Raw genomic sequence first — 15,642 nt, 5'->3', positions numbered from 1 at the left:
ATTAACGGTACAGTACTTTGAGTTGTCTCTATATGAACTAAGTAAATAATCCATAGGAATAAATGTGGCTTTGTAATTTAAGTTCACGTACATTCCTAACCATATCATACAAGTGATCAATGATACTGATATTGCATCTAACAAACTGCAGTGGCTGAAGGCTTTCAAAAAAATTTACAGAAATTTAGCATTCCTTTACAAATAGAAAAAAGTCCAATATAAATATTACTAAAAACGAAATGCTACTTTTCTAAATTGCTCTATCTCCTTCTTAGACAATTCTCTACCCTCATTAAAACACATGAAATCAACCTGGGTGTAAATTCTCTGAACACCTGGCATAATAAAAAAGTAACGTAGGAAAATGAGAAATATATGAAAATGATGAGACACAAGATGATATAGGGAATAATTAGTGATCCATGGAAAAGCAAAATGTACTATAAATGCTAGCTATGACAAGACAACACTCTGGCAGAGTTCAAAAGCCTCTTTTCAATGAATTTAACATTAACTGCAAACTGTGTTACGGTCAAATACGAAACATCTCACCTAATTCTACAGTTAACCTGTACACGTTTAAGTGGCACAAGACCGAGCTAATGAAAAGCCTACCTACCAGGTCACAGCGCAACGCTCACGATGCATAACTACAACTCCCTCCCGTCCCGTTCGGTTTTAAAAATGCTTCCTGTAAAACTTGCATAATCTTCCTCCTCATCACACACAATCTTTCCAGCAGGCTGACTAAATCCAAGTTTAAAGGAGATCTCTGCTAGGTAGGAGGGGAAGGTTCCCTAGGATGGGAGCGACAACCTGTCAAACCCATTTTTTAAGCGCTTAGGGGGAAATGTCACCCGAATCAGCCCGGAGAGTTCAATGGCTTGCGATGTACAGTTACATTTCTTTTACGACCCTTTGTACGTTCTGCGATTCAACGAGACAAAAAGAGGTGCTGGCTTTTCGTTTTGTTTCTCGGGGGTAATGGATCTGGCCGGGTCTCTTCAGTCTCAGGCCTCGGTGCCAAGCGGGCGCCCCCGGTCACGCTCTGGCCCCAAAGTTCCCCAGTCCCGCCGCCGGGTGTCCGCAGTCACCGCCCGGGACCCAGGAACAATGCGGGGCTCCGGGGCGCTCGCGATCGGGCCCGGGAGGGGGAAGGGGAGGCCATGCCCCGCCTGCGCCGCGGAACAAAAGGCGCTCGCGGGGCCGGGCCCGGGTCCCCGGGGCTCGCGAAGCCGACGCCCGGCGGGGAAGGCGCGGGGAAAACTTTCCGAGAGGCCGAGGCGGAGGGGCAAGGGCCGGGCCGCCCCCTCGCGGAACCGCCCCGCACAATAGCCAGGCCCAGCGCGGGAAGGCCGGGCCGCCACGCCCCCGCCCCGGCCCCAGCCCCGACCCGTACCTGGTCGTTCTCCTTCCTGCCGCCCGCGGCCGTCGCCGGCCCGCCCGGGCCGCTTGTCATGTTCACGTACAGGGAGCGGGTGAGCGGGCTCCGCAGCGTCCACATCCTCTGCGCCAGCCACACGGACGCCAGGCTCAGGCACAGCCAGCCCACCAGCAGTCTCATCGGGGGCCGCGGCAGCTCGCTCCGATCACCGCCGGCGCCGGGGCGAGGAGGAGGAGGCACCGCCGCCTCCGGCCACAGCCGCCACCGCCCGAGCTCGAGCCATCGCGTCCGACTTGCCCATCCAGCCCCCTTCAGGGCAGAGGCTGGGGGTGGGGAGGAGCAGCCGGCGCGCAGCCTCGGCTCCTCCCCCATCCCTTCCGACCGCGGAACGCCACTGCCCCCTGCACCAGTTTCTACCCGGAGCACTTACGAGCGGCCGCGGCGTTTTCTCTCCCGGCGTCCTCCCTCGGTCCAGTGAGCTGGCCGCTGGGAGGCGGGACAAAGGGAGCGCGCATCCGCCCGGGGCGCGTTCTCGTGTCCCGGCCCTGCCTCGGCCTCTGGTAATGGCGGAGGTGCTTTTAATTTTTTTGAGGGGTGAGGCGATCACTTCCGAAGGCGGTAACTGCAGCCCTCCTGCCCCTCTAAGGTGGTGCCGGAAGGACCTCTAGGCTTTCCTGGCCTTAGTCGTTACCTCTGGACCGTCATCCCACTCCACGGCGGGACTTTGACCGGGTCGTGCAGTTAACTCCGGGGGCGCAAAGAGGGGAGTCATTCCTTTTGTGCATCCTGACACACACACAGGTTCTTCCCGGAGACGAATGCTGCCAGTACTGGTTACCCGCTCCGATGCGTAGTTTCCAGTTTGCATTTAGAACCGACCTGCTAGACTCCCTCCTCTCCTCTCCCCTTCCCACCACCACTACCCGCCTGCCCCGTTCCCCAAGCCTGAGAAGTTGCTGGCTACGTGTTTCTATAAGGAATGAGTGAAAATTCTGCCTTTTAGGGAAGCTACCGCAGCTTGGGTACCCACAAGTAATGTTTTAGATGTATTGATGGCCCTGCCCAAGAATGAAGACCTCAAGTTAGACTCCTTGGCTGACTTGTTTCCTTGAATTAACAAGGAAAGGTGGACCCAACACTCAGAGCGAACTCAGCTCTGGGAGCAGTGTTTAACCCGGATATTTATTTGATCAGTTATAGCACGAGAAGACCTAGCAACATTTCAGAACTGAAGGGTTAAGTACACTGTGTTCCTGTGACTGCAGTTCTTCCTGCTGATAGCCACGCCACAATTAAGGAGTAACATATTTCGTGGGGGTCCCTAACTTTAATACTTTACTAGGTTTGTTTGGAAAGTGCTTTTAACTGCACCAGAAATAATGTAAATGTGTCTAAGTTCAAAACAAAAGAAGTAAACCTTTTGGTTAATTCGATGTTGCGCATCAGAGATTTTCATTTATGAAACAGTGGGGTGGTGAGCCACAGATGTGGAACAAAATCATTCTTTACCCAACAGCTTTTTTTTTTTTTTCCTTGACACTGAGTCTCGCTCTGTCTCCAGGCTGGAGTGCAGTGTGGGACGATCCCGGCTCACTGCAACCTCCGCCTACCGGGTTCAAGCAATTCTTCTGCCTTAGCCTCCAAAGTAGCTGGGACTACAGGTGCGCACCACCATGCCCAGCTAATTGTTGTGTTTTTAGTAGAGACGGGATTTCACCATGTTGGCCAGGATGGTCTCCTCTTGACTTCGTGAGCCACCTGCCTCAGCCTCCCAAAGTGCTGGGATTACAGGCGTGAGCCACCGTACCCAGCCCAACAGCTCTTTTTATTAGCTTCTAAGAATCTCAGCTGGCCACCTTTGGCTAACAAAGATATCTTGTTGCCTAATGTAACAGGCTGTAACAACAAACAAAAAGGCAGAGGGTGGGTGGGGGGCGGTATTTTGTGTTCTCTCCAATATACTCCCTGACTGCTTCCTGCCAAAACCCCAAAGAGCCCAAGCCTTACTAAATCTAGTTCAAACCTCTAGTGGTCCTGGCCCAAATCATCAAAAAGGAACTACGGTAGCAAGTCCACTAACTGTTTATTTACCATGTCACCTCTCCTTCCTGTCTCTTAGGATCAGTGTTAACAGACAAAGCAACTCTGTCACAAAAGGAAGCCTTCATCTTTTTAAAGTGGGGGTGAAAGCAGCAGGAGTGCATAAAATGGCATATTTCCTTTCTGAAGACAAAGGAGACAAAAAGGTATGCCCCAGCTATAGAGTCAGACCACATAGCTGTAGCTCAGAGACTGCAAAATGTTTTCAGATGAACAAGCAAGTAGATGGCTGCTGTAGTCAGAAGGATTTTGGGGTCAGTTGACTGCCACGAAGCCTAACAGCTCAAAGGAGCAGATTTTGTTTTATATCTGAGCAGCTGGCCTGGAAAAAATAAATCACTCATACATTTAAAATACTCTATAATAACCACAAAACACTCAAACCCATGCTCTTTACATTTAGCAGGCACAGGAAGAAACCAGAGCATCCGATGATCAAATGATTTGCCTGAAGGTAGCAGAGCAAATTCAATAGCTGACCTTTCCGTAGAACTTGGTATCCCAGCTCGTGGTCTTTCGATCCATCTAAGAAGCTTTGCTGTCTCTTCTCAGAGAGCCTCTTGAATTACAAATGAGGAGGAAGGAAAACAGCAAGAGTAAATATACGAAGCAGAAGTTCAGATTGCCCATTGGGGACTGCCCCCTTCCTTCATCTGCTAGAATGTCACTACCATATATTAAAACCTCAATTATCCATAATGGAGACGGGAAGAGGCAAGATAACACAAAAAACCAAATAGGAGCCAATACTTGTTCTAACATGATCTTGAGATGCAGTCAGTGATACTCAAAAGACACACAAATGACCCTCTGCACCAAACTCTGCTGATTGACCCTAGGTGTCTAGCTTGGGTCACAGCCCTGCACACAGGCCCAAAATTTTGGCGGGATCACTTTCCTATCTAGATCTCTAGGCAAAGGCTTTATGTTATTGTTGTTCTTTGAAGCTACAAAGTTTGGCATTTTCATATTCTCTTTTCAATTACGAAGTATCATGTTAAGAGAATCCATAAGCAGAGGGTTTGGATCTATACAAAACCTATTGGTGATTGTTATCTCCTTGAAGAGATAATGATTTAAAAAGAAATCATATAGACCAAGCGGGGTGGCTCATGCCTATAATCCCAGCACTTTGGGAAGCCAAGGCAGGTGGATGGCTTGAGCCCAGGAGTTCAAGGCCAACCTGGGCAACATAGAGAAACCCCATGTCTACAAAAAATACAAAAATTAGACAGGCATGGGGACATGCACCTATAGACCCATCTACTCAGGAGGCTGAGGTGGGAGGATCACCTGAGCCTGGGAGGCTGAGGTTGCAGTGAACTGAGATTGTGCCACTGCACGCCAGCTTGGGTGACCCTGTATAAAAATAAAAATAAAAATAACTCATATAATCACTCTTTTTTTTTCCCGGAGATGGAGTCTTGCTGTGTTGCCCAGGCTGGAGTGCAGTCCCATGATCTCGGCTCACTACAACCTCTGCCTCCCAGGTTCAAGCAATTCTCATGCCTCAGCCTCCCGAGTAGCTGGAATTACAGGTGCCTGCCACCATGCTCGGCTATTTTTTGTATTTTTAGTAGAGACAGGGTTTCACCATGTTGGCCAGGCTGGTCTCGAACTCCTGACCTCGTGATCCGCCTGCTGTGGCCTCCCAAAATGCTAGGATTACATGCGTGAGCCACTGCACCTGGCCATAATCATGTTTTTATGGACAGATATTTTTTATGCTTCTTAATATTCTTTTGTATATCTTCAGAGAAAGATACAAGTTTTTCCCAGTATATTCAATAGAATGTGTCCTGTAGTTATTAAGCAATGAGCACCTCTAACAAAATTAGCAAATGTACTCAACAATTTGTTTAATTAATTAATGTAGGAGATTTTTATCTGAATTTAGTTGATATAACTTCAGTCCTATGCAATGATATCACTGTGGGCCCCAGCTGATGAATTCTAAGTCAAGGCAGAACTGCAGACAGGTTAAACCAAAAAAAAAAAATTAGCAGCCTAGGGCGGGCACCGTGGCTCATGCCTGTAATCCCAGCTACTCAGGAGGCTGATGCAGGAGAATCACTTGAACCCAGGAGGTGGAGGCCACAGTGAGCCGAGAGCCGAGATCATGCCACTGTACTCCAGCCTGGGCAACACAGTGAGACTCTATCTCAAAAAAAAAAAAAAAAGGAGCCTCAAGTAGCAGAATTGAACCAGGATGTTAGTAGTTGGCCAGGCGCAGTGGTTCACGCCTGTAATCCCAGCACTTTGAGAGGCTGAGGTGTGTGGATCACGAGGTCAGGAGTTTGAGACCAGCCTGGTCAACATGGTGAAACCCCGTCTCTACTAAAAATACAAAAAAATTAGCCAGGGGTGATGGCGTGCACCTGCAATCCCAGCTACTCATGAGGCTGAGTCAGAAGAATTGCTTGAACCCGGTAGGCGGAGGTTGCAGTGAGCTGAGATCACGCCACTGCACTCCAGCCTGGGTGACAGAGTGAGACTCCATCTCAAAAAAAAAAAAAAAGAAGACATTAGTAGCAAATACAAGTAACACCGTGTGCTTCATTGGAGAACTCCCAATGCTACTCATTAGCATAGTAGTTTATCATCTGCACTTTGAGCCAGACTATCTGGGTTTTAAGCTGGGCTCTATGCTTCTTGATTATGCAATTTGAGGCAAATTACTTGACCTTTACATATCTGTTCCCTCATCTGTAAAATGGAAATAATAATACTGGTTACCTATTTCATAAGAATGCAGTGAATATCATGTTATATACTCTAAATATAAAGGGCTTATCAAGTGCCTCAACATTTAGTGAACACTCAAAAAATGTTAATTTGTTTTCACTTTAACTTGGGTAAATCAGCCTCATCTGAGCCTCTCTTTCTTCATCTGTAAACTAAGAGCCATGGTTCTGAGCTGTCTGCTTCACAAGACATTTGTGAGAATTAGATGATCTGAGAGTTTTTTTAACTGTAAAACATCAACCAAAGTTATCATAATAAAGATGCTCAGTGCTAATGTAAAATGCCCATGTGAGGGATCTAGGTTGCCAACCTATGAGAATCTAATGCCTGATGATCTGTCAGAGACTTTAGTCTTTGCAAAGCTACTCTCCATAAAACATTCTCTTAGAACCCATGATGATAATATCTCTTAATAATGTGTCTATCTTCACACATGTGTCTATCCTCATGACATTTCAAACTAACTGAGTGGGGAAAAGAATATAAAACACAAAACTAGGCTGAGGTGGGAGGATCATTTGAGGCCAGGAATCCAAGATCAGCCTGGACAACATGTTGAAACCCTGTCTCTACTAAAAATACAAAAATTAGCTGGGTGAGGTTGTGCAGGTACTTGGGAGGCTGAAGCATGAGAATCACTTGCACCCAGGAGGCAGAGGTTGCAATGAGCTGAGATCGCACCACTGCACTCCAGCTTGGGCGACAGAGCAAAAGTCTGGCTCCAAAATCAAAGTAAAACAAATAAACACAGAACTATAAAAAAAAATTCAAACCTAAAAACAAAATCGGCTGGGCACAGTGGCTCACGTGTATAATCCCAGCACTTTGGGAGGCTGAGGCAGACAGATGGCTTGAGCCACCAGCCTGGGCAACATGACAAAACTGTGTGTCTACCCAAAAAAGAAAAAAAATAAAACCTACAAAAATTAGGTGGCCGGGCGCGGTGGCTCAAGCCTGTAATCCCAGCACTTTGGGAGGCCAAGACGGGCGGATCACGAGGTCAGGAGATCGAGACCATCCTGGCTAACACGGTGAAACCCCGTCTCTACTAAAAAATGCAAAAAACTAGCCGGGCGAGGTGGCGGGCGCCTATAGTCCCAGCTACTCGGGAGGCTGAGGCAGGAGAATGGCGTCAACCCGGGAGGCGGAGCTTGCAGTGAGCCGAGATCGCGCCACTGCACTCCAGCCTGGGTGACAGAGCCAGACTCCGTCTCAAAAAAAAAAAAAAAATTAGTCAGGTGAGGTGGTATGTGCCTGTACACCCAGCTACTCAGGAGGCTAAGGCAGGAGCATCAACTGAGCCTGGGAGGTTGAGGCTGCAGTGAGCCATGACCACAGCGCTGCACTCCAGCCTGGGTGACAGTACAAGACCATGTCTCAAAAAATAAAATAAAAATCAAACAGTAAACTCAGATTACCTACTTGTCAAAGATGCCTGTCTTTTTAGTAGGAAAGTCTTTTCCCCTCTGATATATAAAATTCTTTGCAGCTGGCTCACCTATTTACCCAGTCTATACCAGCCAGGGCATTTCACCTGCTCACAGAACCTTGTGAACTCCCATGATTTCCTCCCTCATCAGTCTCACATCTGTTTGAGTTTATGTCAGGAATATCAACAGAAAGACAAAGAAATGCCACTTTCACATATGCAATAAATATTTATTGTGTATACGGAATATACCAGGCCCTGGATTTACTGGAATATAAAGCAAAATAAACACAATGTCTCACCTTCATAGAGCTTACTGTCTAGTAAGGAGGCAGACCCGAATACATAATTATGAACTGCTGAGAGCAGAGAAAGGATTTGTATACTGTTACGAGAACTTAGAGAGATCTGACTTAATTGGGGGTGGAGGGCATGAGGGAAGGAGAGTGTGTAGGGAAAGCTGCCCTGAGGAAATGTGCTTTGTGTTCATTTTGATATCCCATTGCTAAACTTGAAAGCTTCCAGATTTCCCAAGTTGCTCCTGGACTACAGGTATCCCCAATAATTGTGACAACAGAAATGGAGATAATGCCAGACAGGCAAGCCCCCAAGTGGCGCTTAGCCCTCTGGGTTCTTGGCTTTGTCAGGAAGGAATTCAAAGGCAAGCCAGAAGTAGAAGAAAACAGTTATGCTGAATAGGCTGTGTTACAGCTCCATGACTGCTCCTGCAGAGCAGGCTGCTACCCCATAGGGAGAGAGTAGCAGCTCAGGGTAGTTTTGCAGCCATATTCATATCCCGCCCCCTCCCCCTCTTTTTTTTTTGAGACGGGATCTCGCTCTGTTGCCAGGCTGGAGTGCAGTGGCACAATCTCGGCTCACTGCAACCTTTGCCTCCCGGGTTCAAGCAACTCTCGTGCCTCAACCTCCCCAGTAGCTGGGACTACAGGCATGCGCCACTATGCCCAACTAATTTTTCTATTTTGAGTAGAGACGGGGTTTCACCATGTTGGCCAGGCTGGTCTCAAATTCGTGACCTCATGATCTGCTCGCCAGGCATGGTGGCTGGCACCTGTAATCCCAGCTACTCGGGAGGCTGAGGCAGGAGAATTGCTTGAACCCAGGAGGCAGAGGTTGCAGTGAGGTGAGATCGCGTGTCACTGCACTCCAGCCTGGGCAATAGAGCAAGACTCTGTCTCAATAAATAAATAAATAAATAAATAAATAAATAAATAATTGCATGTAGATTAAGGAGCTGTTTATGCAGAAATTTCTAGGGAAGGGGCAGTAACTCTTGGGTCATTGGATCACTGCCATGGAAAGGGACAGTAACTGTCGAGTGTTGCCATGGCAGTGGTAAATCGACATGGCACTCTGGTGAGCATGTCTGATTAAAGCTACTTTTGCCCAGGCCCTGTTTTGGCTAGTTCTTAATCTGGTCCAGTGTCCACTCCAGTGTCCGAGCTCCACATCTGGAGTAGAGTCCTACCTCCTACCTCAGACTGCTCATCAGAGCCTTCTAGAATGTGAGGAATCCCAATGTCCCTCACATACACTCATGGAGTTCTAGAGAAAATGAAATGAGTTGTCTGGACCGCTGTCAGCACAATCCCCTATACACATAGTCAGCTCTCAAATAGTAGCTATGGTGGTTATTATGGAATCATAAGGCAGATGTGAACCTAGCTCTCCTTGCACATGTTACTTAAGCAGTCCAAGAGATGAACAGCCATCTACTTCAAACTTAATCTACTATGAGACACATTCATTAGAGAGAGTTCTTCAACCTAAATCCTGGGCTCCACCAAACAAATCAGTTTCTCAAAAGAATTGTGTGAATTAGGCATTTTATTTTATTTTATTTTTATTTTTTGAGACATGGTCTCTGTTGCCCAGGCTGGAGTGCAGTTGTGCAATCTCAGCTCACTGCAACCTCCACCTCCTAGTTCAAGCGATCCTCCCACCTCAGCCTCCCAAGTAGCTGGGGCTACAGGCACACACCACCATGCCCAGCAAGTTTTTTGTGTTATCTTATAGAGACATGGTTCGCCATGTTGCCCGGGCTGGTCTTAAACTCCTGAACTCAAGTGATCTGCCTGCCTCGACCTCCCAAAGTGCCAGGAATACAGGCATGAGCCTCCATGCCTGGCCTCTAAATTAGGCATTTTAATACACATGTTTTGTACCACCTACGTTGTGCTTTTTTTTTTCCAAGATGGACTTTCACTCTTGTCACCCAGGCTGGAGTGCAATGGTGCAATCTTGGCTCACTGCGACCTCCATTTCCTGGGTCCAAGCAATTCTCCTGCCTCAGCCTCCTGAGTAGCTGGGATTATAGGCATGCGCCACCACGCCTGTCTTTTTTTTTTTTTTTTTTGTATTTTTAGTAGAGATGAGGTTTCTCCATGTAGGTCAGGCTGGTCTCAAACTCCCGACCTCAGGTGATCTGCCCCCTCGGCCTCCCACAGTGCTGGGATTACAGGCGTGAGCCACTGTGCCCAGCCCACTTCTGTATTTATACAGATCCTTCTGCCTGTGCTTCTGAATCCTTAAAAGACATCTTCACATACAGTATAAGCTACTTAAAGGAATGTAAGTATTTTTAAATATATATTTCAACTAAATAATGTCCTTCTGATAACAGGTATATGAGTCAGTGCTCTGATAAGAGACAGAAGGCTGTTGCTTTCATTCGGTTTCTAGGGCATTTTTGAAGGTCCAAATATCTTTCATCTAGTTTTAAATACCCTTTCAAAACAACCCTGTCCTTGGCCTCTTAATTGCTGTCTTTTGTATGTATGTGGACTTGGTCTTCTTTTTTATTTTATTTTATTTTTTTTTTTTTGAGACGGAGTCTCGCTCTGTCGCCCAGGCTGGAGTGCAGTGGCGCAATCTCGGCTCACTGCAAGCTCCGCCTCCCAGGTTCACGCCATTCTCCTGCCTCAGCCTCCCGAGTAGCTGGGACTACAGGCGCCCGCCACTGCGCCCGGCTAATTTTTTCTATTTTTAGTAGAGACGGGGTTTCACCATGGTCTCGATCTCCTGACCTTGTGATCCGCCCGCCTCGGCCTCCCAAAGTGCTGGGATTACAGGCGTGAGCCACCGCGCCCGGCCTTCATGGACTTGGTCTTCTGAATGACTGCTTCCTCTCTACCAAATTCACCATGGGTATTTATTTTGAAACTAAGTGATCTTAAAGAGTTTGTAAAACATACCACAAAATAACCACATCTCTCCTAGCATGAAATAAAACCACTGTTTTTTTTTTGCACAACCAAAACTGATCAGAAAATGAGGAAGAATACATTTATGAAAGAGGATACTTGAGCAATCAACCAATCTGAAAATCAGACAGAACTATCTCCCTTCTCTGGTGAAAACTATGATTGATTTTTTAATAGCCACAGCTAATCTGAGCTTGTTTTACAAGTTAGCCCAGGATCTTCCTCATATTTATTGTGTGCACAACTCATTCAATCAGAGGAAAGGCATTTGGCTATCAGATCACCAAAACTGTGGCATTGTAAGACTCCCACTACAGTTTTCATCTCCCTTTATGGTCTCCTCTTACCAAGAATTCTTTGTGCTATAGTTTCCTGAAATTGACAGAGTCATTACTGATCACAGCTATTAAGTTTTTCTACAATAGAAACTTTATTTCTAAGTTCATTAGCTTTGCTTTGCTTTTCTTTTTAGACCAGCATAATGTTCTGCCTCCCAGGCTGGAGTGCAGTGGCAGGATCACAGCTCACTGCAGCCCCCTGGGCTGAATCTATCCTCCTGCTTCAGCCTCCTGAGTAGCTGGGACTACAGGTACACGCCACCACACTCAGCTAATTTTTGTATTTCTTTGAGAGAGAGGGTATCGTCATGTTGCCCAGGCTGGTCTCAAACTCCTGAGCTCAAGTGATCTGCCCGCCTCAGCCTCCCAAAGTGCTGGGATTATAGGTATGAGCCACCATGCCCGGCCTAAGTTCATTAGCTTTCTATGCTTAAGTCTTCTGGAGAAGTTTGAGATGTGACAGCAGCAGGCATCAGAGGCTAGCAGCTCTCCCCCACCATGAAGAATTTTTCCCACTCAGATTCCACCTTCCCCCCCCTCACACCACCCCAGAGGGCATGGAGAAGCTGACTTTGCTCAGGAACCACAATAAAGTATAGTTTGTTACATGTGAATATAGAACATGCTGTTCTCCCTCCAACATAAATCCATTTTTATAACCCAAACTATAAATGACAGTGGAGCCAAATTGGCTACTTTTTGGACAGGCATCTTACAAGTTAAACAAATTGCTTTAGGTTCATTATATCCAGTTTTTGCTTTTATAAGAAGACATATTTACAGATAATTTTTACCACATCTACAATGCTCACTATAATTATTCAATGAAAGAAGCCTTCAGGAAAAAAAATCTAAGTTATCCTTGTACAGTTTTGACAGTACATTGGATTCATGTTTAGAATCTGCAACATCCTGTTTGATTCATGTGCTGGAATTTCTCCATTATTATACTTTTCTTTTTTTTTTTTTTTTTTTTTTTTCCTCACAGAGATGGGATCTTGCTGTGCAGACTAGTACTTCCTCTTCAACTTCCTCTCCTTCAGTTCCCTCCCAAGCCTACCTTTTCAGGACAGCGTTAACTCCTGTCCTCAAGTGATACTCCTACCACAGCCTCCCAAAGTGCTGGGATTACAGGCGTGAGCCACCATTCCCAGCCCATTATGATACTTTATTTATTTTTCCTTTTTGAGATGGAGTCTTGCTCTGTCACCCAGACTGGAGTGCAGTGCACAATCTTGGCTCACTACAACCTCCGCCTCCTGGTTCAAGCAATTCTCCTGCCTCAGCCTCCCGAGTAGCTGGGATTACAGGCGCCCACCACCACATCAGGCTAATTTTTGTATTTTTAGTAGAGACAGAGTTTCACCATGTTGGCCGGGCTGGTTTCCAACTCCTGACCTCAAGTGATCCACCCACCTCGGCCTCCCAAAGTGCTGGGAGGCACTCCCCCCTCCCCTCCCCTTTCCCCCTCCCCTCCCCTCCCTTCCCCTCCCCTTCCCTTCCCTTCCCTTCCTTTTTTGCTCTGTCTCCCAGGCCGGATTGCAGTGGTGCAATCTCAGCTCACTGCAACCTCTGCCTCCTGGGTTAAAGCAATTCTCCTGCCTCAGCCTCCTGAGTAGCTGGGATTACAGGCATGCGCCACCACACCCAGCTAATTTTTGTATTTTTAGTGGAGATGGGGTTTTGCCATGTTTGCCAGGCTGGTCTCAAACTCCTGACCTCAAGTGATCCACCCGCCTCAGCCTTCCAAAGTACTGGGATTACAGGTGTGAGCCACTGCACCCAGCCTATGATACTTTAAATAGCGGTATATATATGGGTGTATTTTCATCTTGACAGATGGCAAATCATAGCACATTTGAGGACATCAAGCATTCGTTAGATCCTTTGCCCTATTTAGAACTTATATCTGCTTGGACACAAGGATCAGGAATATATCATATTTTTGACATATGTTAAAGGCTGTTTCAAGAAAAAAATTTAAGTCAGGTCTTTTTGACATGTTAAGCTGTACATGGAGTTAATCATAAAATCGCCCTGAAAAATCTCTGGAAATAGAGAAATAAAATTGCTATCTGAGAACCACACTTTAAAACATACATTTAGGCTGGGCATGGTGGCTCATGCCTGTAATCCTAGCACTTTGGGAGGCCGACATAGGTGGATTGTTTAGGCCCAGGAGTTTCAGACCAGCCTGAGCAATATGATAAAATCCTGTCTCTACAAAAAATTACAAATATTATGTTTTTATGACTGACCAACCTCCTCCTCACCCTCCAACCACAATGAGCTGTTATTTCTATACATATACTTCAGTCAATTTGAAGTCAAGTCTTGGCTTGAGGCCTGCCAATTTTTTTTTTTTTCCTTTTTTCCTTAGGAGGTCTCAGATTGAAAACTTGAGATCATGCACTGTCACAGCCATGACAGCCACTCCTCAATCTACTGTGTAACTGGTTCTGTTGGATGCTTGTCAGCTGTGAACTATTCACTCTCAGAAACACACACAAAATCCAAATTATCACCTGCTTCATGATCCCATACACATGACTTAAATGTGATAGGAGGAAAAAAAAAATGGGCTGCTGGGGGACCTGCCTTTTTTAAAGGTGACTTTGTATGTCTTTTCTCAAATCTTTTTTTTTCTTTTTTTCGTTTTTGAGATGGTGTGTTGCTCTTGTTGCCCAGGCTGGAGTGCAATGGTGCGATCTCGGCTCACCGCAACCTCTGCCTCCCAGGTTCAAGCGATTCTCTTGCCTCAGCCTCCCAAGTAGCTGGGATTATAGGCATGTGCCACCACACCCGGCTAATTTTGTATTTTTAGTAGAGATGGAGTTTCTCCACGTTGGTCAGGCTGGTCTCAAACTCCCGACCTCAGGTGATCCCCCCACCTCGGCCTCCCAAAGTGCTGGGATTACAGGCATGAGCCACTATGCCCAGCCCTTCAAATCTATTATACACACACATATGTGTATGCATACATATATGGCTCCATGATATATATATGTGGCGTGTGTATATATATATGTATGGGGATATATATATATAGTTTGTTTGTTTGTTTGTTTGTTTTGAGACTGGGTCTCACTCTGTCACCCAAGTTGGAGTGCAATAGTGTGATCTTGGCCCACTGCAGCCTCTACCTCCCCAGGCTCAGGTGATCCTCTCACCTCAGCTTCCCAAGTAGTTGGGACCACAGGCACATGACACCATGCCTGGGTAATTTTTGTATTTTTTCATAGAGATGGAGTCTTGCCATGTTGCCCAGGCTGGTCTCACACTCCTGATTTCAAGCAATTGGCCTGCTTTGGCTTCCCAGTGCTGAGATTACAGGTGTGAGCCACTGTGCCTGGCCGCCAGCTCTATCTTTACCATCAAAATTGGAGTAAACATATACATCAGGGGTCAGGGATATCCAATCTTTTGGCTTCCCTGGGCCACACTGGAAGAAGAAGAATTGTCTTGGGCCATACACAGAATACACTAACACTTGCTGGGCATGGTGGCTCATGCCTGTAATTCCATGCTTGATTGACATCCTTTATACTTTCCATGTGATTTTCATAACCCCAACTACCTTGTCTTTAAAAATGGTACTCAGTTGGCTGGAAGTGGTGGCTCATACCTATAATCCCAGCACTTTGGGAGGCCGAGGTGGGTGGATCACTTGAGGTCAGGAGTTGGAGACCAGCCTGGCCAACATGGCGAAACCCTGTCTCTACTTAAAATACAAATATTAGCCGGATGTGGTGGTGCACACCTGTAGTCCCAGCTACTCGGGAGGCCGAGGCAGGAGAATCGCTTGAACCTGGGAGGCAGAGTTTGCTGTGAGCTGAGGTCGCACCACTGCACTCCAGTCTGGGTGAGACAGCAAAACTCTGCCTCAAAAAATAAAATAAGAAATAAAATAAATACTATAATCAATCAAGACCACCCATGCATAAAGGTATGGACCATCACCTGCTTACGTCCTTTGGTGAATTATGAATTATGTGAATTTTTCCCAAATTCTAATATAAATACATCTGTACTTACACAGTAATGCAAGAGAAGTGGTATAATTTTCTTTGTTTTCTTTAAAAAACCAAGTCTCATAAATTCAGAGTTCCATAATGCTCCATAAAACAATAATTTACTATAAACAGTACCATACCTGTGACAATGTTTATAAATGGAGATTATCTTTTCTTTTGAGAACTATGTGCTTGACAAATTATCACCTTCTTATGACCTGAAATCAAAATCCTTGCCTTTCTTACTCCTGTATGTTCATACACACACACACACACACACACACACACACACACACACACACACACCCCACCTGCTCTGTTTCATAGTGTGAGGCTTGCCCAGTCTACTGTGAAGTACCTGGGAGGGAAAAAAAAAAACTCTAGAAATGAAATGGAAATAGATATATTTTTA

General features: G+C 46.2%; 1 protein-coding gene and 1 long non-coding RNA gene across 6 annotated transcripts in view; both read right to left on the bottom strand.

Moving 5' to 3' along the window:
* LOC105485008 (methyltransferase 9, His-X-His N1(pi)-histidine) overlaps nucleotides 1–1,722 on the bottom strand; it is a 50,695-nt gene extending 48,973 nt beyond the window's left edge. For 2 of the 5 annotated variants that reach the window (XM_011747158.3, XM_011747159.3), the window contains exon 1: nucleotides 1,400–1,722. In XM_011747158.3, coding sequence (XP_011745460.2) covers nucleotides 1,400–1,564 — 165 coding nt within the window. In that variant the 5' untranslated portion in view covers nucleotides 1,565–1,722. The remainder of the gene's footprint in view (nucleotides 1–1,399) is intronic. The other 3 variants (XM_071084234.1, XM_071084233.1, XM_011747160.2) reach the window with 2 other exon arrangements.
* A 2,183-nt stretch (nucleotides 1,723–3,905) lies between these two features.
* The window catches only part of LOC139359845 (uncharacterized), a 79,274-nt gene continuing 67,537 nt past the window's right edge, over nucleotides 3,906–15,642 (bottom strand). The window contains exon 4 of the long non-coding RNA XR_011616344.1: nucleotides 3,906–4,043. This is a non-coding gene — a long non-coding RNA (uncharacterized lncRNA). The remainder of the gene's footprint in view (nucleotides 4,044–15,642) is intronic.

This window comes from Macaca nemestrina, chromosome 18 (genome assembly GCF_043159975.1).
Source record: "Macaca nemestrina isolate mMacNem1 chromosome 18, mMacNem.hap1, whole genome shotgun sequence".
Taxonomy (NCBI): Eukaryota; Metazoa; Chordata; class Mammalia; order Primates; family Cercopithecidae; genus Macaca; species Macaca nemestrina.
This window is presented reverse-complemented; position numbering and strand designations above follow the sequence as displayed.